The sequence below is a fragment of the Accipiter gentilis genome, chromosome 25 (assembly GCF_929443795.1).
Source record: "Accipiter gentilis chromosome 25, bAccGen1.1, whole genome shotgun sequence".
Classification (NCBI taxonomy): Eukaryota; Metazoa; Chordata; class Aves; order Accipitriformes; family Accipitridae; genus Astur; species Astur gentilis.
In genome coordinates this window covers 2264546-2290004 of record NC_064904.1, presented here as the reverse complement: position 1 = coordinate 2290004, position 25459 = coordinate 2264546, and the positions used below count along the sequence as shown (strand labels likewise).

The 25459-nt window shown below is 38.1% G+C and overlaps 1 protein-coding gene across 3 annotated transcripts in view; it reads right to left on the bottom strand.

Annotated features, from left to right (window-relative positions):
• Positions 1 to 5948: 5948 nt before the first annotated feature.
• FLRT2 (fibronectin leucine rich transmembrane protein 2) overlaps positions 5949 to 25459 on the bottom strand; it is a 64544-nt gene continuing 45033 nt past the window's right edge. For 2 of the 3 annotated variants that reach the window (XM_049828489.1, XM_049828488.1), the window contains exon 2: positions 5949 to 14474. In XM_049828489.1, coding sequence (XP_049684446.1) covers positions 12052 to 14040 — 1989 coding nt within the window. In that variant the 5' untranslated portion in view covers positions 14041 to 14474 and the 3' untranslated portion in view covers positions 5949 to 12051. Of the gene's footprint in view, positions 14475 to 18536; positions 18609 to 25459 lie in introns of those variants that run through there. The other variant, XM_049828490.1, reaches the window with a different exon arrangement.

Here is a 25459-nt window from a genome sequence, read left to right as displayed (position 1 = left end):
GTAGCTGGAGGGTACTACAAGGCACGGAGCCTGGATAGCACAAGGAAACAGCGTATACTCAGTGAGGGAGCCCCTTCTTAGATCATTCCACAGATGACTTGCTCTTTTTTGGAGACATGGGTGGAGACATGTCTCTCATCCTTTCCTCCTCACTTTGGGAGAAATAATACTTTTATTACAATTTATGACCTCAAGAATGCATGGATAGGTTTGTAGACCTAAAAGGAAATTATCTTTTTACACCAGAGCTGTCTCGGAAAGGGGCAGCAGAGGTGATTGGAGCCATGTATGGAGCACAGAGGACTTGGCTTGTAGGTTACCACATATCCCGGCACACCATCATGGTCCCAAGCCCTGCAGCTCCTGCTTCTAGTCCTTGAATCTGACAAGTGATTGTTCCTGTCTTTCAATTATGGAGTCAGGATACCTAAGCTTTGTATGAGTAACAGAAGCAAACTGTGGGCTTTTCGTATTTCAAGTCAGCAGCCAGATGCGAGTGGAATGGCAGGGAACAAGGGAGAAGGCGCTGCTGCAGCACTGTTGGTGCAGCAGAGAATGTTGTTGCCGCAGGCAAATTTCTTTGCATGTTTCTTGCAAATAGAGAACCTCTAAAATGAAACACTGGAAGAATATTTCATAGCAAATTTCTAAGTCTTCTTGTAATAGCACACTAGCTGTGTGGCTCATGTCAGCAAGACCTTTTTGGAGCAGCTAGATGACTAAATTGAGGAGGATGGGTGGCAATGAACACTGCCCATTTGGGCTGCTACATGCAAATGCTTCCCCTCATGTATGAAAGAGGCACCCATTTGGGGCATCCCACAAAAACCCCATATAACAAAGGGTTCTTCATGAAGCAGAAGGTGAAAAGTGAGTTAAAAGACAGTTCACATGAGAAGGAAAAAATGTTAAATACCGGGAAAGAAAAATAGGACACAGAGAACAAAATTACATAGAAAAAGTCAACTGTAATGCTAGTGATGTAGAAACATCTGCATTTTTCCCTTATTGTTCATACTGTGTTTTAGCTACATACTGTCTTTTTCCACATTCTCTTCTGTCTACAGTTTATTTCACAACCACACAGAACAGTCCTGCTATAAACTGACTCCTCAGATGTGCTTTGTGCTTTGGAAAGTATATTTCAGAAGGTGCATAGTATCCACTTCCAGGAGCTATGTTAATCTTCTCTATACTATTCAAGTTTTAGTGCACAGGCTGCCAAAGCACATATGTTATTGAAAAGATGCTCTCACCGATACTGACAATACAGTTCTATAAAAAATGTCATGCTATTCTACATGTTTGCTCTCTTTCACAAGCTTAAGTGGAACTGAAATGGTGCATAAATGCAGAGCAAAAGATCAGTATGGGACTCAGCCTAGACCAATCCATATTGGTACATACTGATATACACAGCCTATGTCTATATATATGCTTGTGTGTGGGTATCTAAATATATATATACACACATAATATAAATAATTTTACATGATATAAATAAATACAGTGTGCTTGTGCATATGTTCATGTGCGTGTGTAAAAATGGTGGGAAACAAATAATGCAGTAGACAGATACAGAGCAAATTAATACTCTGGCAGCCCCAAAATGCAGGCAATCAGAAAACAGCTTTGTTTTTCTTGTTTTAATCTTAAATGTAAACACTTATAAATGACATCATCATGTAAGGAAACAAGCAGCAATCCATCCTCTAAGCCAATCATGCTAGAGAAGGTTGATGTGGCATAGAAGAAATTATGCAAATACAAAGGAAATTGTGAGATTGGTGCCTCTGGATTTTTCATAGTCTAGGTATAAACTGAGTTGATATTGCCGTAGATCATGACTTCATGACAAATGGTTCACTGTACTGCTAGCATTTCTGTAGCTTAGTTTTGCTGGGTAATCTTCACCACAGTTTGCAGGTATTACAGTTTTGTAGAAACTTTTTCCTTGTATTGTAACAAATAAGCTATAGTACTAACTGCTTAGTTTCAAATGTTAAAAAAACAATTAATTGGAAAGGAATAATGGGAAAAAGTAATGGACATCTAAACTGAAAGTAGGACTGTCAGATCTGACCACTAACACAATGATTACACCTACTATGGTTTGGAATTTAATCTGCAAGCACCTTACTAATATTTGCATTGATAAAAGGAGGGTCATAAAAAAAATGACCTTCCAAACTTGCCTTGTTACACATTCCTTCTTGAACATAGTGGTGTACCTGGAAGTCCAGAACTTAGAGGAAATGGTAATTAAAGGCCTATGAAACAAAATACAACTCAGATCCTTCCCTACTTTTACAGGCATGGGTTGCACCTTTTATTACAGATCTCCAAGAAGGTGTGGGTAACTTAGTGAAGGTACCTTTAGTAGGGTCCTGTACAAACCAAAGTTCCCATATAATGCTGCAGAGCACCTGTAATTTGCTGTATCCCTCAAAAAATGATCCAGCTCTGCATCTGCCAACTTCTGTATTCAGCAAAGAGAAATGCCATGACTTCAGTTATTTTCCCTGTGTTCTGGACACCTTGCTTTTTGAGGGAGATCTCTGTGAAGTAGCTGTCTTCTTCCTTGATCACCACAGAAGGGAATCTGATGTACCTGAGTGAGGAAGAAGAAACATTTGTCCCCTCCTCTTTGTGCAGCTACTAGTAATAATCTGTAAAACTGAACCTGTAAACACGAAGTTCCTATAACCACAAAGCTGAGTTTATCCAGTCTTCCTAGCTCAACTTCCTAGCATGAGTTCTGTAACTAAATGTTGAATATTAATGAATTCAACTTAAAATTGATAGCAAAATTCTTTAAGATAATTTCTTTCCTAACTCAGCATTCTTAAATTTTCTCTTCTGCTAAAAGGAAGACACAGTCTTACCATTATTATAATTGTAGCAGAAAATAATTTAAATTTGCTCTACTTTAAATTTTCTCCATTTTCCACCTGTACATAATGTTAAATAATAAAAAGGAAAGCCAAAAACCAAAGCAAAAATGTATAAATCAGTGCATGGACAGACTTCCAAATGAACATCATGACCAATCAGATCTGAGAATACCATGAACCTGATGCTACTCCCTGTAATAAGGCAAAAAAAAAAAGGAAATATTGATTTCGAAAGTATCCTACAATGCAAATGTAAGTGAAAAGCTGCCTAAACTCATTTCCTGTGAATGGAAAATAGAAAATATGCTTGCTGGGGACCTTTAATATGAAAACCTTCAAAACTTTTATATTTTTAATTTCTTAAAGTACTCAACTGTATATTATGAGAATAACTATAATAATTTGGAATGTCTTCCCTTTCTCAGATTTCCATTTGTTTATTTTTCTAAGTCATATATGCTTGATAAGTCATATGTGCTTTTTGTCAGCTAGGACTAGTGTCTTGAACTGGTGAGAAAGGTTTTCTTGAAAATGACATAGAGTTAATGTGCATGCCTTGTTTCTGCAGTCCTCACTTACAAAGACATGCTAATGCCCTGCTTGAATAAATGAAATTGTTCACATTAACATATACTGCAGTAATTGACTTCACACCAACTCTTAAATTTTCTGAACATGTTTCTTTAATGGGGAAAAATCCTTAACGTTTGCATTGTAAGTCAGAGAGAGCAATGAATTACATATTGGTTCCTGAATCGTGAATGCACAAACCAGTTTGTGAAGGTATATGAGGTCAGGCTTACAACACTGTCACTTAAATCATTTGACTTTCAAGTCAAACCAAAGTTTGGCATTCAAGTGAGTGTGTCACAAATTTGGAAGGCCTTATCTAAATAAAAATATAAAGCTATTCTAGTTTAACAATCATTGTCTTTTCTTTTTCTTTCTTTCTTTCTTTCTTTTTCTTTCTTTTCTTTTATTTCTTTCTACCACAGCTAAAGCTTGGAGAAAGTACTAAGCACTTTCTGTATATACTCATTTTATCACATTTTCTTGATTCTATTAATTGAAAGGGATTGCAGTCATTTCTGAGGATTTAAATGTTTTGGAATATTGTATATGTGTTAGAAGTGCATCTCATCTGAAGAGTCTGAAAATTGTCGAGGATATTTAAAATTATGTCACAAATGTATATGTCTAAAGCATATGTATGTGTCCTTTTTTATGTCCATAAAATGTCAGTAAAGAGGAGTATCTCTATATTCTGTCCATCGTTATTACTATATTTCATCTTCACAGAACAAAATCTGCCTTTTTTCATCACAAACAGGCAGTTTCAAAGTATGAAAATTACAGCATTCCATTTTTAGACACATTGTTCCAATCCCCGTCACAAAGAATTTAATTAATCTGTGTGATCACCTGCTCAAAGTCTATAGGAGTGGAAATATTGATTTCACTCAAGAAATACACCATTTTAACAGAATCTTTTTGGCAATTGTTCTTTTCAAGAATGGTTGTGTTCAGCTTAGCACTCTGACTCATATTCATCAGAGACTTCTCATTTTTGCACAGAGCATGTTAAAGTTGTAAACACACGTGAATTTAAGTTGGATTTTCCATAATAGTTTATACACTGTCTTCATTCTTCAAGGCATTCTACATTTATAAAACAGGATAGTGTAATCAGCATGACTTTTGTTACTTCCTTCTGTATACGAATCCTTTCTACACAGAGGAAAGCAAATAGTAGACCCAGCATACAGAGTTAAGATTCTTCTTATTTTGTATGAGATGTACCCACCAAAGTGTAACTATACTATAATCTCTTAATGTTCATACATGCATTTTTGTAGTCACATATGTTAGTCAGTATATGGAGTTGTAAGCAGAAAATGTGTGTGTTTATGTGCAAAAGAACGTTCTTGCTATGCTCAGTGGCCTGTTTGTGGATTTAAATGTCCATATCTTGCGCGGCTTTACATTAGACAATGTTTCTCAGTACATATTTCTCTCTCACCTCATTTTCTGGAAAGTCTATTTCACTGCTCTCCTAGCTTTTCAAGAGATACATAGGCCTATTGCCTTACTCATTGATGTGTTTCATTTGGGGGTACATAGTGAAACATATTATACCTTGTGTCATACTGGATGTTTTTAATAATCCTTCCGACATACATATTATTCCTATAAGTATTCTGATTTATAGTTGAAATCAGTGGGGTCAGGATTTCACCATAAGAATGTACTAATTTGTTTTAGAAATGTAAATTATTGTTAAAAAATTCACCAAATCCCTACCTGTGTAATAGAAGTATTTTAGTGATTTTTAGTTTGAGCCTTCACTGACAGTGGCACTTGAAGTAGAGTGAAAACATTTGTTTCACACTTTAATGAAACATAGTTTCTCCACGTGGCACCATTAACACTTCTCAGACAGAAGAACTCTTTTTAAAGTGAAATATTGAAAAATGTTGACTAGACAATAATAAAAAAGACTCTTCCATGTGCTTGCTTTGGGAGTTCCTTGTAGCTAAACCCTCTATACACAACCCCAGGAATTTATACACACACGCACCTGTGTGTGAACAGCCCCAGGTAACTGAGCTTAGAACTGATAAAAGTAAATATAAAGACTGACCTCTAGTAAGATAAATAATTTGGGGTTATTAAAAGATTATCTGATAAAGTAGTCAGTGTTTGTCAAGTTTTGGGTTTTTTTGAGAGAAAGCAAAATTATCAATTGAAAATGATGCCATTATTTTTGCCAGAAATAAATAAATGATTGCAAGCTTTTATCATTTACTTTACCTCTATTGTCCACCTTCCTATGGTAAGGCAAGAAGGTTTTGTTACCAGAACCTAATCTGGTCTAATCTGGCTCAGAAAAAATGTCAAGTTCAGGGAAGCATAGTAAGAGGGGGGGCCTAGATGTGGATGTATTGCACAAGCAGCTCTCAGCAGTTTTACTTGATATTCAAGGTTAAGACAGAGAATAAGGTAATTTATAGAAGAATTGTGACAATTAGCAATATTACATTTCTAAGCTTCAGGTTCTGGCAAAGCCAAAAATTAGTTCTTGTATGTGTAACTAGAAGAGGAGTGTTCTGGTTTTGGCTGGGATAGTGTTAATTTTCTTTCTAGTAGCTGGTATAGTGTTGTGGTTTGGATTCCCTATGAGAAGAATGCTGATAACACACTGATGTTTTCAGTTGTTGCTAAGCAGTGTTTAGACTAAGTCAAGGATTTTTCAGCTTCTCATGCCCAGCCAGCGAGAAGGCTGGAGGGGCACAAGAAGTTGGGAGGGGACACAGCCAGGACAGCTGACCCAAACTGGCCAAAGGGGTATTCCATACCATGTGATGTCATGTCCAGTATATAAACTGGGGGGAGTTGGCTAGGGGGTGCAGGTCGCTGCTCAGGAACTACCTGGGCATTAGCTGGTGAGTGGTGAGCAATTGCATTGTACATCACTTGTTTTGTATATTCCAATTCTTTAATTACTATTACTGTCATTATTATTGTTATTATTATTATTTTCTTCTTTTCTGTCCTATTAAACTGTCTTTGTCTCAACAGTTTGTCAAATTTTTACTTTTTTTTCCTGATTCTCTCCCCCATGCCACTGGGTGGGGGGAAGTGAGCGAGTGGCTGTGTGGTGCTTAATTGCTGGCTGGGGTTAAACCGCAACAAGGGGTAATTTTCATTTCTAAGTAGCTAAAGCATATCTTTATATATAATGTATATATTACCATTTATGTTAGGTATAAGATATACAAAAATTTATTAAGGCCTATGTCTGAATGTTGTGCATTCTGAAAATTCAAGAACAATTTTGAAGAGAGAATTCAAAAAAACCCCCCACATTTCATTGCAAGGAAACAGATTAAATAGATAATAATAGGTAAAAGGCAGGTTTAAGATTGTCAAGGATGAATGTCAAATGCATTTATCATATGACTATGCATATAATGGGTCACAGCTTCTACATACATATATATGTTATAGACGTGTAGCTGCTTGAGTGTACCTATTAACTGCAAACACTGAAATACAACCCATTCTTGTTTTACAGTGCTTTCCTATATGTATATCAGAATGAGATAATCTTATAAAGGTAAGATTAAATTTGAGAAATTGAAGTAACAGTAAAATATTTGTCTTTTAGAATCTGAAGAGAGGGTGGACATACAATAGAACATTTGAAAATATTTCCAGGAATGAAAGTACAAAAGACTGATATTTTGGTTTTTCTGGTTTTGCTTTCAGATATTCACATCCTTATTTTAATTAACTTGCTCATATAAATACAGCAGGATTGTTGTATTTTTTTAAATAACTCTTTACTGAATATGTCAACAAGATAATATATAGTGTATAGTGAGGTTTTGAAGTTAACAATGCGTGCAACATGGCAGATTGCAGAGAACAGATAATGCAGACTTCAAACCATCTATTTTTCCATGTTAAAGATAGAAAGTATACCAAACACAGAACAGAATCAAGTGTGCATGTCTCAGTTAAAATCAATTTTATGAAAGATCATCTTCAGATAATTAGGATCAAGAGATAACAATTTGTTTAGTAGCTTATCTGTTTCTGAGAAGATCAGAATTCAGCTCTCATGAGGCACATTTCCGCAGAGCCCCAGCATAACAAAAGCTTGCCAAATCTCTTTTGTGCTAGTTTTCCAGATGGACTACTAGCCAGCGTCCTTTTAAAGAGCAAGACATTCTCTGCTGTACAAAAGTTTAATGCCAAATGCTTCAATATTGCCTGTAGTATCATCTGGGATACAAAGTGCCCTGTTCACTAGAGTTCAGGGAAGGAGTGATCATCAGCTTCCTAGGATTATCTCTGTGTTTAGAAGAGAGCATCAGGCAGGATCTGATGAGGCTCAGAGCCAGGAACTTTTGGTTTGGCACTCATTTCTGTTTTGTTTTTCCACTGAGCTGGAAAGATAAGTCATGAGTAAACCCATTTTTCTCATGTTCTAAAGAAAAAACTTTAATATCTTCATGTTAAATTTAAGGTGAAGAAGTACTATAAATGGAGAATTCAATGGGAATTAACCACTTCACTGTCAAAAGCTGAGACTGAACTTTCACTTCAATGTCATTAATAAAGTGCCTTATGTAGACCTTAAAACCATAACAACAATACGATATGCTTAAATTTCTTTTGCTTCCAAAATTAAAATCGATACATTTCTCAGAGGGAGAAATTTTCTCTCATGAAAAGAGAAAATAATTGAGAGAAAAATATAGTTGAACTACTCTAGTAACAAATAGCATATGCTACTTAATTTTTCTGTTTTACATGACATTCATTGTAGTCCTTTATTGGCTTACCAGGAAAACTCCTAATATCTTTTCAGTCCAAAGTAACCCAATCCCTAAATATTCATAGGAATAAATTCAATAATAATGTCTCCAATAAGAACCTGTTAACACAAAGTCCATGCATTCATCGGGTGTTTGTTTCTGCTGGCAAGCTACATGCAAGGAACACCTGTTACAGTGACAGAAACTGTGAAAATGAGGACCGGTTTGTAAATAAGTCTTCAGAAGGAACCCAAGCACTGGTCACAGCAGTGTTGTGATACTGCTTTAACATAATTTCACTTAAAGACTTCTTTTATTCCACTCACTAATCTTTTCTGTAAATTTATGTCAGCTATTAGCAGTATACAACGGAAGATGGGTGAGATTTTGTCTGTCAACAAGTCATTTGCCCCCAGGTCCAATGAAGGTGTTCAAATGAGGACCTGGAAGTGAACTTTTTGTATGAGTTGTATATGCACACATTTAGGATGTCTGCTCTATATCCTTTAGTTAGTATCTGTGGTTTGATATTTGCACTAAGTGAAGATGACCCCATTTTTACGAAGCCCAGGGAAAAAGCTACTAATCTTAAACTTTACATCGTCAAAAGACCATTGCCCATTTTTAACTCCTGACTTTTCCAAATACTTTACCTAGTGAAAATTGCCCGTTATGTACTTATCTAGATGTGACTTGAAATGAAGTCTCAGCTGTTTGTGTGACTGGCACTTTGAAAAGTCCCAAACTCTGTTGTAGGTTAAAATACATTAACTCTTTTGCAGCTGGACAGCAAATAGAATTGGGAGAAACTTTCTTCAAATGAAACATATGACCTTTCAGTTGACTACAACTGTGAATTTTTTTAGATAATACTCCCAGCTTTATCCACAAATTTTGGTGTAACTGGCTTGCTACTTTTTTCAGAAGAGTATTTATAGAAAAGAAACTTCGTCAGTATCCCATACCAATATGTATATTCTTCTTCATATTGAAAAGAAGCATAAACAATGCTATCTTTAATATCATTTTGATTTTTGATCTAGGTAAGTGAGTAACAGTTCACAGATAGATATATATACATTTCATCATCCAAGATCAAAACAAACAGTTTGTAAATGCCTTGTGTTCTCACCCTATTAGAACAGTAACCACATTTGTTGTCATCAGTTTGGGCTTGTGGATCATTCACCTGCAGTACGGCTGAACTCCCTGAATAAGTCATTTGCTACAAATAAGGCGCCTAGCTCATCTTGAAACTATGGTATCCTGAGGCCTGGAACAGATGATGTTCATCAAGGAGGACAAAGATACCTCCAGCATCAGTCATTAAAGTATGAAATTCTAGTAAGTGCGTACTTTCAAAGGATGCCTCTTGAAATCAAACATACAGCTAGTTATTTCAGTGAAATTAAATACTACATCCACACCCAATGGGAATCTCTGGCTCTACTTAATTTCAAACAAACTCCAGCATGCAATGGAAGCGTGCAGAAGCACAACTATTTGCTGCTTGTCTTGTGGGCTTTGGCACCTAAAACATATTAAACAAACAAAACAAAAGTATCAAACTTCTCATCATAATCTTCAGTAAATAGATCACAGAAAAAAACACTTTGCATAGACGTTTCTACCTAGTATTACACCATTTGAAATCATACGGCAGCCTTTTATTCAGCAAAATTTCAGTGACTTTACTATTACAGTAGCCACACAGGTTGCCTAAAATACCTGTTATAGCTGGAGAAAATAGCAAATATACAGAATATAGAGTGGAATTTCAAAATGTGATTATAAAAGATGTTGGGGGGAGGATGCAGTTCCTTATACAAAGATTGTACTTTGCCATCAATCATAACTGGATTAATTTTGCCATTGCAGAAAATGAGTGTTATCATGTGATTTGAATTTCAGAAACTGCACACTCATAGACTGCTGGGTTTCAAGAATTATTTGAGTGAAATAAGCAAAGGAAAGGATTAAAACCCTCTCTCCCAACATAAGCAGCCTCAGAAAGTGAAAAGTCTAAGCATTCCACAGTGAAAGTGCTTCAGCCTTTACCTCCAATCCATTTCTAACAACTTCTCCTTGGCCCTAGTGGGTCACTGTAAAAAGTTTTCTCTTTGGTTCCCTACTCCCTCAGGAAAGTTTTGTCTCTCTCTTTTTTTTCTCTTTGTTGTGAACTTTTGCTTGTCCTCAAGCTCAGGAGAAAGTGAGCCGCATTAAAAAACAAACAAACGGAAAGAAAGGAACAATTAAATTCCAACACTGAACTGGCAAGAAATCCAGAGCTCTTGGCAGTCACAGAGTCAATGGAGTGGCTGGAACATTGTATAATTTTGAGACCAGCATCATGGTTTTAATACAACCATATTTCACATAGTGCCTGTAAAGCTCAACAACTCAGAAGGTATTCCAGCTAAAGAATTTGAGGGAATAAAAAAGCAAATTCTAAGCCCACCTACTGCTTATAAAGCACAGATCATTGTGGAAAACTTCCACAAGCTTAAGATAAAAGAAGAGTAATTCAGAGGGACAGTGTGTACTTGTGTTCTCAAAATTCCTTAGTTAATCAAATGCTTAGTTAATGTCTGTCTCTGTATACTTGAATGGGGGGGGGGGAACCTACCAGGATTTATACACGATTTTCCCTGCTGAACGTATTTCAGTTCATAATAGGCCTGAAGGCCTTTCCTATCATAAATAAATTTTAAAAAGATCTTTCTTATTTGTTTTCTCCGTTTGTCTTTTTTTTTTTTTTTCCCCTACTTCTCCATACTGAACATAACTCAGACCCCTAAATCAAATAGGGCTTGAACCATAGAAGTCAATAGCAATCTTTCCATTGGCATCATATTTTGCATCATGTTTTCAGCAATTTACACTTTTAGATTCCAAATTCTACATGAATACTGCAGAGCTGGGAGCAGTCAGAATTTCCCTCATTCAGGCTTTACCTGAACATGCTGTGTCAACAAATGCTGCTCTATTAAAGAGAGGTGCAACTTAATGACAGATATCTGTCACATACTGATAACCTTTATCACCCACTGAGAAGGGTCAGAGAATGCCTAAAGCTTCTTAATCATAATGAAAAGCAGGAACAGTTTCTATCATAAAAGTATACAGTATTGGGGGACATTTTCAGAGTAGCTTTCGCAAATAGGAATCAAGGTCACTTTGAGTTTGACACTGAGCTCTGTCTACCTTTCCTATTCCAAGTATATTGGGAGAAAACTAATCAAACAAGAAAGTAGCCTTTTTGGTAGCACTCAGAACTCCAGCTTTCGGTTGGAGGTAGGAAATGCAGAAGTGACAAAGGGGAATGGAAGTATTTCCAATTGTTTGAAGCTCAACAACTGCTGCCGGGTTCAAGTCAGAAAGATTGTACCCATTTTATCTGAATTGCTTTTGTCCATTCCTAAGTGACCCTGTTTTAATATGCACTTATTTTCCGGTACTACAGGACACCTAGAAACTTAACATCCCTCAGACAGCTTCGACAGCAAAGTGGTTAATGTTTGAAGAATGAGTTATTCTTTCCTTTGCCATGACATTGGGTTCTTATTGTACAACCCTGTACAGTACTTAGCAATATTTTTTAAAGATTTAAAAAGCAAAGAGTTACAAAACCATTTGCAATTAACTTGAAATAGAAAAGATAGCACTTTTTTTTAAATCCCATTATATAGTACACCGTATAAATTACAGAGTATTCAAATGCATAAATGCATCTGTGTAACATTTATCAAATGTAATTTTTTCATTGTTGTCGGGGGGTCATTTTTTCCAGAGTTTTTTCTCTTTGTCTTAGATGCCCCCATCTCCCCTCACTATCACGTATGACAGTGCTCCAGGTCTGAGACATTGCTGTTGCAGTATCGCATGTTGTTGGGGATGTGGCAGTCTGTGTAGTTAGTGCCCCCATTTGGGGTATAAATGGGCTGCAGTCTGAAATCTCCTTTAAGGAGCTGATCATTATTTAAGGAGACAATCTGGAAGCTGGTTTCCGTCATCTCCAGGATGGAGTTGTCCTTCTTGGTCCCTGCCTCGCAGTAGTCATCTTTCCGACGGCCCCGGTTATATTTCCACTTCTGGGAGGTGTAACGTCCTTTTTTGTGCATGTGCCAGCAAAAAATGCTGAGCAGGACCACAAGGACAAATATCACTGCACCTCCAATCAATCCTGCCAACAGAAATGGGGAGCCCAGGTTCTGAGAAGTCGTCTGCTCATGGCTGGAGGGGATGTTGCTGCCATTGCTTAAAAAGGAAGCCTTGGTTGTGGCTTCTGAACAGACAGTGTCTTCTCCAGTTCGGTAATTGTTGTAAGTATCCAATGGAACCAAACAAATCCGATAGGTGGATTTGGGCTCCAGATTTACCAAACTTAAGTGTTGCTTCTCACCACTAACTATTCGTTCCTGAACAATTCCTCCTACCAGACTATGGCCCATTTTAACCCACGTGAGTTTATATGCCATCACGGTAAAAAGAGACATCCAGTTAACTTGGATGCACGTGTCATTCACAAAATGGATGGAGAGTTGAATCCGTTCGGCTATAGGAGGTGTCACCCTTTCTCTGTCCTCCCTGTCAGGCACAGTGGGGAGTGTGGCTATGGTGGGAGTGAGAGGATTATATTTGCTACTTGGGGGAGGAACTGATGAGGTGGGAACTAATGTAGTTGGCATGGCTGTAGCTGGGACTGGGGTGATGATAAGTGGCAGACCAGGGGTGGTGGTGGGGCATGACAACATATTCATATTGAGCTCCCTGACTGCCATACCTCGGACCTGCTCTGGTCCCTGGCACATAAAACCCCGTACATTGATGGAAGCAGGAATAAATTTGAGCCATTCAGTGACCCACTTAATACTGCAGTCACACAACCAGGGATTATTCCTTACAGTGAGTTGCCTCAGGTTGTGGAGATTATCAAATACCCCCTTTACCAACATCCGAAGTTGATTGTTGGAAATATCAAGACGTTCCAGCTTGTGGAGGTTTGAAAAGGCTGTAAGTGGTATATGGGTTATCTGGTTGTCCTGCAAGTAGAGCCTTAGCAGATGTGTACCTGGAAGATCGGGAGGAGGGTAGGTCAGTGAATTCCGCACTATTGAGAATTCCTTGAGCTTGGAGAGGTGGCTGAAGGTGCCTTCAGCTATGCCTTTATTAGTAAGGAGATTGCCATCCACAATCAGACGCTCCAGACTTGTAAGATTCTGGAAGGCCAGATCTGAAATGACAGCAATCCGGTTTTCGTCTACTCGAAGTTCCTGTAAGTCCACCGGAAGGCCTACTGGTACGCTGCTTAAGTGATTCTTGGACAAGAACAGAAGCTTGAGGCTGATGGCTTCCCGGAACGCCCCATCCTCAACACCAACAGTGGAGATGGAGTTGTCATCCAGGTGCAGCTCTTCCAGCTTCAAAAGCTGAGCAAGGGCAGCCCTAGAAATGGTCTGAATGTTGTTTTCCTGCAGATGGAGAACCCTGACATTCTTGGGCAGGTTCATGGGGAATTCATCCAACTGGTTACCATACAGGTAGACTGTGTGCACAGACTGGACGTTGTGCAACTCTGCAGGAAATCCAGCATTGTTAATTTGGTTATTATGGAGGTAGAGGACGGTTACACCCTCCGGTATCCCAAGAGGCACTGAGGTCAAGCTTCGCTCGTTACAGTAGACAAAGTTTCGGTCACAGCGGCACACTTTTGGGCAGGCCAAAGTTTTGGAGACCTGCATGTAGAGCCCCAGGGAGAAGATAAGCCATGATTTCATGAGAACAGCCCAATCTGTGGGCCACATTCTAGTCCACGAACCCATTTCTAATTTAAAGAAATAAAGTACCAAAGTGTTAAAGAACTGATAACAATAATAAAGCACAGGTAGCAAAATCTCAGGTCATTAAAATTGGCTTCTATTTATGTCCAGTGTTCAGGCCAGAGTTAAAGTCCTGGAGGCTAAGTATAAAATAATCCTCTTGTAATTAGCCTACCTCCTACTTTTGATAAGAAAGCCACAGTCTTATTAGCCAGGGTTACAAAGTTTGTTGCCTTCCTCCATGTGTGCTGAAAGAAAAAATAGCTGTGTCTTTGCAGGTGAGCAACAGGTTAATTTAAAGCTACCAAAAGTCGTCTGTGTATGAGTTTCTTGGAGGGATAATATTTCCTTTCACTGAAGTCTGTTGGTGTTTGTTACTCTCAGCTTTCTGAAGTCAGCAAAGTCCTCATATCAGCTATCTGCCAGATCTGGCCTGCCTGTAAAAGAAAAGAGAAAAGAAAAAGCTGAATAGCATGAAATGTTGAATAGGGAAGATCAAGCCCATTGGAAGACTATTCTAAGGCTGTGCTCTTTATGGCTTTCTGGAAAAAAAGGCATTAATATTAAACATTAGCTTAATATTACTGTTAAATTGTCTTGAAATAGATGTGATGCATAGTCATTGCAGTGATTGAAGGACTTTCAGTGACTTCAGTGAAAGCTAGATCTGTCACTCATTTTTGCATATTGTACCTCCAGCCTTTGTCCTCTCACAGTCTGTTTCAAATCCTAAAACTAAAACATTTTAGAAACCTAAAACTAAACCATTTAACTGGAAATTTTTGCTCAGGTATTTTTTTCTTTTGCAGAACCACTGACTTCAATGAATGCTATTCACTGATGCCTGACAGAGTAGACTCTGGGCCATATTATTTAATCATACTCTGTTTTTTTTCATTTCCTACCAGACTCTGGAATGTTCTGCTACTATTTCTGTAATGCCATTATGTATATTCTCCAACTTAATGCACACTGCCAGATTAGTGCACCTCACTACAGTGAATTAATTAGCCACTTACGCGGAGAGTCTTTTAAATAAGTATGGTAATCCACAAATACAAGATACCCTGCTGTAAGGCATGCATTTGCTAAAACTATCATCTTGGTATTTTTTCTGATGTGAACTGTGCTGTCAACAGACCTCAGAAATAGCTTTCCACTAAATGAAACAGGCTCACATCTGCTAAGTTATTGTTTTAGGATATCGGCTCAAACTACAGCAGTTCTGCAGGAAAGCACTTTCTTTGAAACCATAAAGGTTGGATATTTCTTTTAATTCTCCTACACAGTTGTCTGTGAATGGCTACATAAACAAATTCGTTAGCTTTAGTATAGATGAGTTCTTTAATGTATATTTTGAGATTTTAAGTGTACTTTTAAACTTTTACATTCCCAGCTACTATTTATTATTCATATCTATAGCTAAACAATTCACTCCCTAAAACATGCAAAGAAAGATAGTGTATTGTATGATGTTGTCTTGTCTTGTTATGTGTTGTTTCCAATGACTGAAAAAAAATGCTGCATTTTCCATACTTGAACATAATGAAGGATATAAACCTTGGCAAGTACCAAATGTGTAGATCTCAGGGTCTTTGAACTGCAGTTACATAAGCACAGTATTTTTCCAGATTTTGTTTACCCAGATCAAAACTCATTGGCTGGTATTTCAGGAAAATAGAATTTCAGTGAACAGAAATCATGTTTAAAAAGCTTTTTTCTTTATTTAAGCAGTTTAAACACCATCCAGGTAATTCAGAGAGAAATGTAATTGAGGAGCATGTGAAAGCTTGTTCTTCTGCTAGAGCTGCACAGTTTATAACCTGTCCCAAATGCTGCTTTTGGGAACTCCATAGACTGACAGTGTAGAAAGTTTCTTTAGGAGTCAAACTGTTATAACCCTGCAACCTTGCACTTGTAGATTACTATATTCATTTGGAGCAGCCTCAAGACTAGAACAGTTGCAGATAAAAAGTGAGACCCTGAAGAGTCCTGTAGCTTATCATTATGAATTCAAATGGTAAATGTACATGTAATGCAGCCTACACTGTGTGTTGTCCTTTTCTAGAAACAAAGATTAGCTATCCCACTGTTCAAGGTTTTCTGTCTCACAGGCATATTTCAGTTGAGTGGTTTCTTTTCAATTATGTAAGATGACGTGATACTGTAGAGAAACCCTAACAGGATTACATTCTAACATGAGCCTAAGTGTGACAGTTTTTCCGCCTCTAATATGGTCTGGCTCCCATCTAGATCATACTGCTCTGATCCATCATGACACTGTCTTTTTAAAATAAGAAAGGACATGCAGAGCCTCCTCTGAGATGCTTGGGACCACACAGAGTAATAATAGTGGTTCTCTCACTCCCCTTCCATCATCAGAGAGAGACAGTCTGTACCTCCTAACAGGGCCAATACCCTGCACTGAGCTCTCTTTCAATAGTAAGTCCGATTGCTGATTAGGTTTTATTTGACTCCCGGGTGTGATAGAAAGCCCAGCTGAGAAGGTGCAGCCACAGGCAGCTGCAGCTCCTGGTTTGCTGGGAATCTCCCAAGGAGGGAATGCCATATTAAAACTGATTTATGCATTCACCTCATTCTAGGATTCTGCCCAGAGTATCTCTCACCTAGGTAAATGTGGCACCTGAATAAAAGAATTCGGTAATGATTCTAGCAAATTGGGTCAAACACACAGCACTTCTCATTAGATATTACACATAAAAGAGCTTTGACTGGACAGTCACTTAAGCATATCAGCATGTAGGAAGCTGGCACTCTAGAGATTATCTCCTTTTTATTGTTACATGAATTTTGCCCTTAGAAATTTGTTAAAACTTTCCTTCAGTTTTCTCCCCTTATGATGGTGGGAAAGGGACTCCTTTTACTAAAGCCAGTGTCCTAATCTCTAGCTATAAGTCCTTAATAAACTGATAGTATAAAACTCAGTACAGAAAATACGCATTGGTAACTACTGTTGATTGTATTAAGCTAGAGCACAAGGATAAATCTAATTAGATATTTATGACTTCAGGGTTGACTGTGGTGTGACAGAGGGAAGGACTGAGGAAGCAAGGATGCAACTGAATGTGCTTAAATAATTTTTTAGGGAAAAGCTTTACCTCAGTAGTCTTTTACAACTGTTTCATAACAACTCACAGTAGTGGTCAGGTTTGCAGTATTTTTCAGCAAATCTCAGGGATCCTAATGCAAAAGTCAGTTGTGTCCCTGTGTTAGAAATCTCTACCCAAAAAGACATTAAAAAGATTGAAGAGTTGAACAACCTGCTTGATTTAAAAAAGAAACTCTGAGAAGGAAAAGCATCTTCTGCAAATTCCAGAAGGCTGGAAAAGCTGAAACAGTTTGTTCTTTAGCAAATTGCCAAAACTGAAGGCAGATAGAGTAATTGAGATTTATCCTCATCCCTGCCATGTTGGCTTCCTAAAGCAAGCTCTCTGTTTTCAATATTTGTACAAGAACTGAACTGAGTCTCTCTGCGAATGAACTGATCATTTGCAGCAGTAGAATTTTGGAAGTGGGGGAATTAAGGGCACTCCTTAGCTTTCATGATTGTAAAACTTGGGAATTGACTCATAAACTATAGATAGCAGTGACTTTGCCTATTGTGAAGCTGGAAAATTCTAAAAACCAGTCTAGGAAGAGAGGATGAGGGTAAGGGAATCTGTTGCAATTAACTTAAAATTAAAAAAATCAACAAGCAAATGCCTCAATAATAACACATCTGCCCATCATCACCTTGGTCATTTTTGCTTCTATTTCCTTGCCCTGTACACTTGATTTCTATTATTTCTCACTAAATCCTCCTTGGAGCACAAGCTATGTCTTCCAAGTGTCTAGGACATTTCCTGTCTTACTGCAGCCAGGATATTAAATCCCATTAGGATTTAGGGAATGATATAATAAAGCTGAGAAAAGCATATTGAAATACATGAGAACATATGCACATATTTTAGGTGGCCATGTCCAAAAATTTGGCTTAGTGGCCTGAGTTCCTGACATTAATGGAAGTGTTCCCTTTCATATCTAAGAGGAGGTTTTGATCAACATTTTTATCTCACTGTCTTTTTTCAAACATGCCTTTTTTAAATTCCTTTTTGGCATGACTAATGTTAGCTGGAGAAGAACAATTCTGGCTTTGTGTGCTGGATAAAAATTTCAAATTTGCTTTTGTTCAACACTGGAACTGAACAGCTCCTTTAAAATATTTTGATTAAAGGTATTTAAAGGCTGAAACATCTGCCTGCAAGTTGGGAAGCTGAAGGTCTTATTAGTCTCCCCTTCAGTGGACAGAATCACGCACACAGCTTAAAGCTTTAGTCACCCTGCAGTGCATAGCCATGACATAATTCAGCTTCAGTAAACAAATATGTTTCAATAATTAATATATTACTGAAAATGCTACTCAATCATAAATTTGTGGTATCTAGGGAGAAAAACAACTAGCAACACACTAGCAGCTTGCTTATAAAACTCTTTCCTACATCACTGACCAGTATTGCCTCAGTGTGTCTATGGTGTCTGAAGAAACTCCAAAGCTGCCCTCAGGGCCATCCTCCCCACCTTTCATGCTGCAGTCTTCCAAAGGTACAGTCCCAGGTGTAGCAGTCAAGGTCCCTGTGGCTGCCTGAGAACCTATTAATGCTCAGGGGAGATAACAGAGAATGAAGGGAGGAGATGATAGCATATGGAGCACAGCCCGCATATGAATACTTGCAGCATGTTATAAGCACAGGAGTTTTGCTGTGCTCCTGAAGCCAGGTTGTCTGTCTTCATTAGTCTTCCCATGTTTTATAGAAAGGTTATAAATTTTTTAAAGGGAATAAAATTAACAACACTTGGTTATTCTTTCCTTTAAGTAATCCTGAAAATAATCAAAAATAGGTCCTAGGAATTCAAGGTTTTTTCTCTGATATTCTAATCACTCAGCACCACTTTTCCTAGCAGTTCATCCATTTATCTGAACCTGAGTGCCATGCAACATAAACTGAAAGGCAGGCAAAACCAAAACCAAATGGTCATATCTACTCTTTCCACTACTACCAGTCAGTGACTCTCATTTAGCACAAAACCATTTGGCATAAATTTTCTTGGCTTTACTGCAGACCAAGGTCATAATCAAGTCATAATCTTACTCTACATGATTAGAATATAGAATAAGTACAAGGCTATTATATCTGGAATTGAATGACAACCAAAAAACAGATCTAATTCCATCCCTCTGAAACCTAGTACAGAGTTCCTAGTGCTTGAGAAAAATGCTCTCTATTTCTATCATCTGGTAACAAAAATAATTATGGAATAATACCTGACAAATCCATGTTTTTCCACATAAGTAGAGTTCACATCTACACATGAATTATCCTCCTGCTTTTAACATATTAGGAGCCTTAGGTGATGGTTTACTGTATATGTTTCTCTATGAGTTACTTGGGTTTGAATTTTGTCTTCAAAATTTAATATGAGGTTATAATTTCTGCATCAAAGACAGAGAAAATGACCCAAAGGAACCAAAATGCTTTTACAGGAAGCCTTTTGTGTGCTTGCTGCTATGGCTGCTTCATAGTTATGGACATGTATTATGTAAGAAGAAGAGGTAAGGAGGCAGAAAAAGAGGTGAAGAGGAAGAGAAGAAAACATCCTTGGTGCCCTCTTCTAAAGTGAATACTGATGTCAGGATAATGATCACTAATTAATACTGGAAGGAAACCTTAACGTGTCTCTGTGCACTGTTGCAGACACTCTGAAGGCTATGTGGACAGATTTTGGCAGAGAAAGACATTACTGCCTTTGCAATACTGTTAGCAAAATGATTCAGCAAATGTACACAAATGAGCTCTTCCCTCATATGTTCTTTTCTGCTCTGATCAGGATGTTTCTGGTTTTGCCTCTCAATTTGCACTTATAATTATTCTCAAAAGCTCAGATCAGGCAGCCTGCTGGAGGCAAGTGAAATGGATTTGGATCTGCCTTGGTGGAGGCAGGAGAAAGTTTAGAGAGTGGTACATCTTGCAATAATGGGCGTAAAGACGTCATTTGCCATCCTTCTCCTCCTTGCTCTACTCTAACCTTCTGCTCCTCCAAGCCTTTTATCTTTTTCCAGCTACATTCCTGCAAATTATCAAGCAGACACGTTCCCCAGAAGGATGCAGGTTTCAGGAAATCCCTTTTTAAAAGGCATGATATTATAATCAACAAAAGCTTTGTCTTTGGAAATTTGGGTTGTGTACAGATTCTTGTCAGTCAACAGGAATCTGACAGAGCCCAGTTCCTGACCTCCAGGAGGGGGAGCTAAGACAGCAGGAAACTTTTCCCTGAATAAACAAATAAATGAATAAATGTGGGACTTGTTTTCTTCTCACTTTGTCCATCCACACACACATGCACACACTTCTCCTTCCTCACAGATGTCTGGGACTGCCAGTGATTGCTGGCTTGTTTGACAGCGTCTCTCTTACATGCCTGACAAACTGAGCAGTACAGCACTTTGTTTCTGGGAAAATTAATATTTCTATATTCTAATAATGAGCATTATTCCCAACTTGAATTTTATGTGCTTCATGGTTCAAGACTGTTTTTTTACTTGTGGATTACTACAGACTGCATTATTGCATAGGTATGAGGAGGCATGCGGGGGGGGGGGGGGGGGGGCGAAGAGTTAGCATGGAAAAAAAGAAAGAGAGGTTTGTGAGGGATACAGTGCAGGTAGAGCAGATTTTTCTCCTTTTACATATTAGTAGGAACAAGTGACAGGTGAAAAGAGAGAAAAAACCTACAAGACATAATCACTAGAGTGACCACTGTACTCCAGGAAGCAGAGCTGAAGTAGCTACAGGAACAATGGCGTTAATGCCTCAGGTGGAGCCATGAATTCCAGGCTGCCATTTATGCCACCAGGCACTGTGCTGTGCCACGCATCCCACTCAGCTTCTCAGACTTGCCCGTAAGTGGGTGTTGAAGTGCCAAAGTTCAGATGTGGAGAATACAGCCTACCTAGACTAACATATCTTCACTCCTGTGTTTGCTTTTAACATTTATTTATGACAGAAGAAAGTTATTCTCAGAACTTGATGCTGCATAACTTCATCAAGACCCTATCACCTGTGATAATTAATAAACCTCTGAGATGAGAAACATCTGTGTCTCCAGTCTGTGACAAAAAAAATCCATCCCTGCTCCTGCACACAGGTGCCCTATAGGTCAATGCAATTTTTGTCGTAGTCAGTGTATGTCAGGGAATATGACTATTTTTAGTAACAAAAAACAGAAATGAAAGACTATAGAACGTCTAATGGCAAACATCAAAGAAAGAGCACACAGCCTACTGCAGGCTGGATTATTGGACACTGTTGTGCTTTCCATCCAAATTTATCTTTTGGTTTGCCATACCACCCAGTCCAATCTGAATGCCTGTCTGCATGAATTAATCTTGCATAGACCTTTGCTATTGATCATTTCAGCTTCTGGCAGAACCAGGAGAGCCAGAAATGGAAAAGTGCCACTACAAACTTCTTGCCTGTGGAGTCATGAATTCTAACATAGGAATCATCAAAAACTACTATTTCAGCTAATTGTAGCTGCCAGAGTAAAAGGTAATGAGGACACACATGGCAAATTAAAAGGCAAAATCTTTAATTGCCTCTGCACAAGCAGGTAGAACTCCCTCATAGAACACAAGGGAGAAAGCAACGTGCAGAACTCCAGGTTTTTAACTAATGTGAGCTTCTGAGTTGTGTAGGACTTCAAGGCAGCCCAAAGACATGGATAGCCCAAGCATTTATTTATAAGGAAATATCCCTGCTTTCATTATAAAATTGCTGATTGTTGAAAATTTACTCCAGATGGTGACCATCATGATATTTTCACTCCAGTGGGAAAAGAGGAACAGATGATCACCTCCAGGACTCACATTAAATGGAGTATTGCACCTACTAGCAAAGGGCTATTGGTGTCTTTATTAACCTTCCCCCAAGACCTAGTCTAATTTTTCACCAGTCTAATGTTGCACTGTTTAAAACTTAACAAATTTGTCAAAAACTAAGAACGATCTATTTAGTGTGGTAGTGAATTAATTCCCTAGTCTTTCATCCACAAAGAACTGATCTCATGTCTTAGGTGTAATAGTTTTGATCGATCTCATCTAGGACTCCATAAACTCAGCAATGTACTATGTGATGAAGTAAAACTGGATTGAGAAAGTTGGCAATGGCAGATGAAAAGAATCTTACATGAGGAGCTATCTGGAGCATTTCAACAGAATGTATTTTAATTAAAATATATTATTTCACTGAAGCCAAAACCTTTCATGGAAATTTGTCAGTTTTGATTATGTTTTCAACAGGAAATGTGCCTGAGGTCCAATGCTTTCTGATCGTTTATGACCAACGGCAGAGAGACAAAAAAGGGATAAAACAAGAGTAAAAAAATTTACCTTTTTGGCAAAAAGGCTAAGTTTTGACACAATTCATTTCATGAAAGCATTCATAAAATAGTGTTTGCATTCTACATTTTAAACCCATGGAAGTTGTTGTGGAATTATTTGCCTTTAGACAGCTGCACTTAATGCAGTAAAAGGAAAAGAAAGATATTCTTTGTTTGCTTTCTTGACCCTTTTCCAGAGGGCTTACAGCTTTCTGTGACAAAAACTGGACATGTCTGTTTGAGAAAAACTAATAATACTAAACTAATTTTAAATAATTCCCCTTTTGGAACACAAATATTCTGTACTGTTTAGCATAATGCATTTTGTACTAAGAAAAAATGAAGGCAACCTGCTGCTTCTTTGCAAGCAAATTGGTCCCTACCTATAAATTATTCTACACTGTGAAGCAAACAGTTTGCTTTTATCTAGAGATATGTGGGCTGCCTGGCAAAACGTCTGTGGATAATTTGAAAAAGCTGCTTTTAGTGACCTAAGTGACGAAACATTGCTTCTGTGGAGACAACATCTTGACACATTTTAAATGTGTTGCATGATGCTACATCATTGATGAGATTCTGCATGGTGTCACATTACCTTGTGGGATATCATTCTTTTAGGGTCTTAGGCAAATGAGTGTGGGCTGCCATGTTCTTATCTTCCCTATTTGTAGCATATGGCCCAGGGAGAAAATATGGCACTAGTTGACCCTCAACCTCTTAGGCACCTTGATATAAATAAAGCTGAAAGTGTCATCATACGTTCATCTTTCCAACAAAGCCAGATGGAGATCTCTCCTTCCCCTTTTAATGTTACTTAGCATGCTGCTCCTTCACAGTACTAAGAACTACTCCATAAACACTGTTAAGGAGCTATCAAGAAAGATTAATAAAGTTGTTTATACCCTAACTGCTTCAGAGAACTTGTCATGTATGGTGCAGTCACTTATGGGACCACTGAACAAAAGATGTTCCCCAGCTAGAGAACAAATCTTGCTTAAATGACACAGCCTCTGTAAAAGGTAAAAAGAAAGTTATCAAACAAAATTTTTAAATCATTGCCATCAGATAGCCAGTTAACAGAAAAGGGGGAAGATATTAAAATGATGGATGAAGAATGTACAGCTAAGCCTCTGAAATCCCTATTCAGCTAAATAGCTGAATTATTTATCAACCATACAATATCTCAGCATCAATAGTGCCTCACAAGGGTCTGGGGATCTGGATTTGTTATCTTTTCCCAGTGATCCAATTACACTTTTCTGTATGTACGTGTTGAGAAAGTGCAATAGTCTCACTACTCCAGCAATGACACTAGAGCACTTCATACAGGAAACACCTTGTGCTCCCACATATCATCAGAATCAAAAATTTTATTTTGCAGCAATATAAAACACTTAAGAAGTAGCAGTAAGTATTTTATAGCAGTACAAAAACATCCAGCTTGTGGTGGCATTCTTTCAAAATCCACTGTTTACCTGGACACCACTAAAACCAGTGATTGCCCTTAGAGTACAGAGAGGAAAGAAACACCAGAGGCACCGGGGAGAACAGTTTACCAAGGGTATGGAACATTTACGGATTTATTTTTTTCTTCAGTTACTTTAGTTTGGTTTTGCCATTTATTTTTTGCTCATTTTTCATTCAGGATTCCAGTAACTCTGTATGATAATAACTATTTTCAGTGAGAGGCTCCTGTTGTTCCTTTTCAGTATTGATGGCCAAGCACATGTCCTAAGAATGAACACATCTGAGGAATAAAAGGATTGAGGAAAATATGGTAGGTGGTGGGATTAAATTATGTGTTTGGTGCAATGGGGAAGTGAATCCCCAAGTCTTGATTCTGACAGAGAGCAAACTTTTTTGGCACCTTGCTCTTGTTTGGTTCTCCTTTGGTAAAAGGGTACAATACTACCTTTCCCCAGCAGTCATTCAGATTTCCCATTTAATTTCAAAGTTCTTTGAGAAAGGGAAGCTGCATGGGACTGCACAGAACTTAACACAGGGCAGCTTCAGTTTTAGACAAGTAGAAATAAGAACAACCTAGAAATAGTAAACAGACATTTCTAACCCAACCATTCTCAGCTGTGGAATTAAAACCACAAGAAGATCATGAGAGGTCTTAAGAGATCACAAAGTAATAAATGAAGGCAATGTCAGCCAGCAAGAGCACTGTTCCTACAGGATGAAGGAGTACAGATTACATGTCTGAACACTGGCTGCAACAGTTTACATCGAACTACTAGCTGCCTTTAATTTCTGGCAGCAGCTCAGTTCCCCGGGGAAGAAAAGACAGAGCAGAAGAAATGGTATTTACATCTGCAGCTATGATTAAAGTCACTACTTAGTCCCTCCTGCTCTACTCTTTCCTTGAAGGAGCAGAGATAACTACCAACACAGGGGGTGCACAAAGACATAGAGGAGCCAAATGGACATCATATTTCCAGAAGCTGGAAATGTGCTGCTCCAGCCAATTTTTCTTCTGCCCCACTCTGATGGCTGCAGGATAGAATATTCTGTGTGAATAGTTTCACATGCTATACAGCATCACAAGTCTTCTGACCATGAACAGGGGCAAGAGGATACAGTAATGGCAGTAAGACTGATTTTCTGCACAATGTACAGAGTGATAAGAAAGAGCCTGCCATCTATGTGTGATTATGAAGAAACAGCTCACAGCAGAATAAACCCCTGATATTCTGTTCCAAAATTTCTGTCATACTGTCTCAATAACTGCTCTAAAACTTTTTTTAAAGAGCTCTTCTAAGCTTATTTCACTTAGGAAGTTCAAAGCCTTCATGATGACTGAATCCTGACAAAGATATAAGAGAGCACAGAAAGCAATTCAGCTTTATTTTTCCACTTTTCCACTTTGCCTTTGAGGTCTGTGTGTGGTTGCATCAGTGAGATCAAAATTGCCAGCAGGCCCGCGAATGACACCTACCAGCAGCAGAGCAAAAAACACAGTCCTCTGCTATTAATGCTTCAC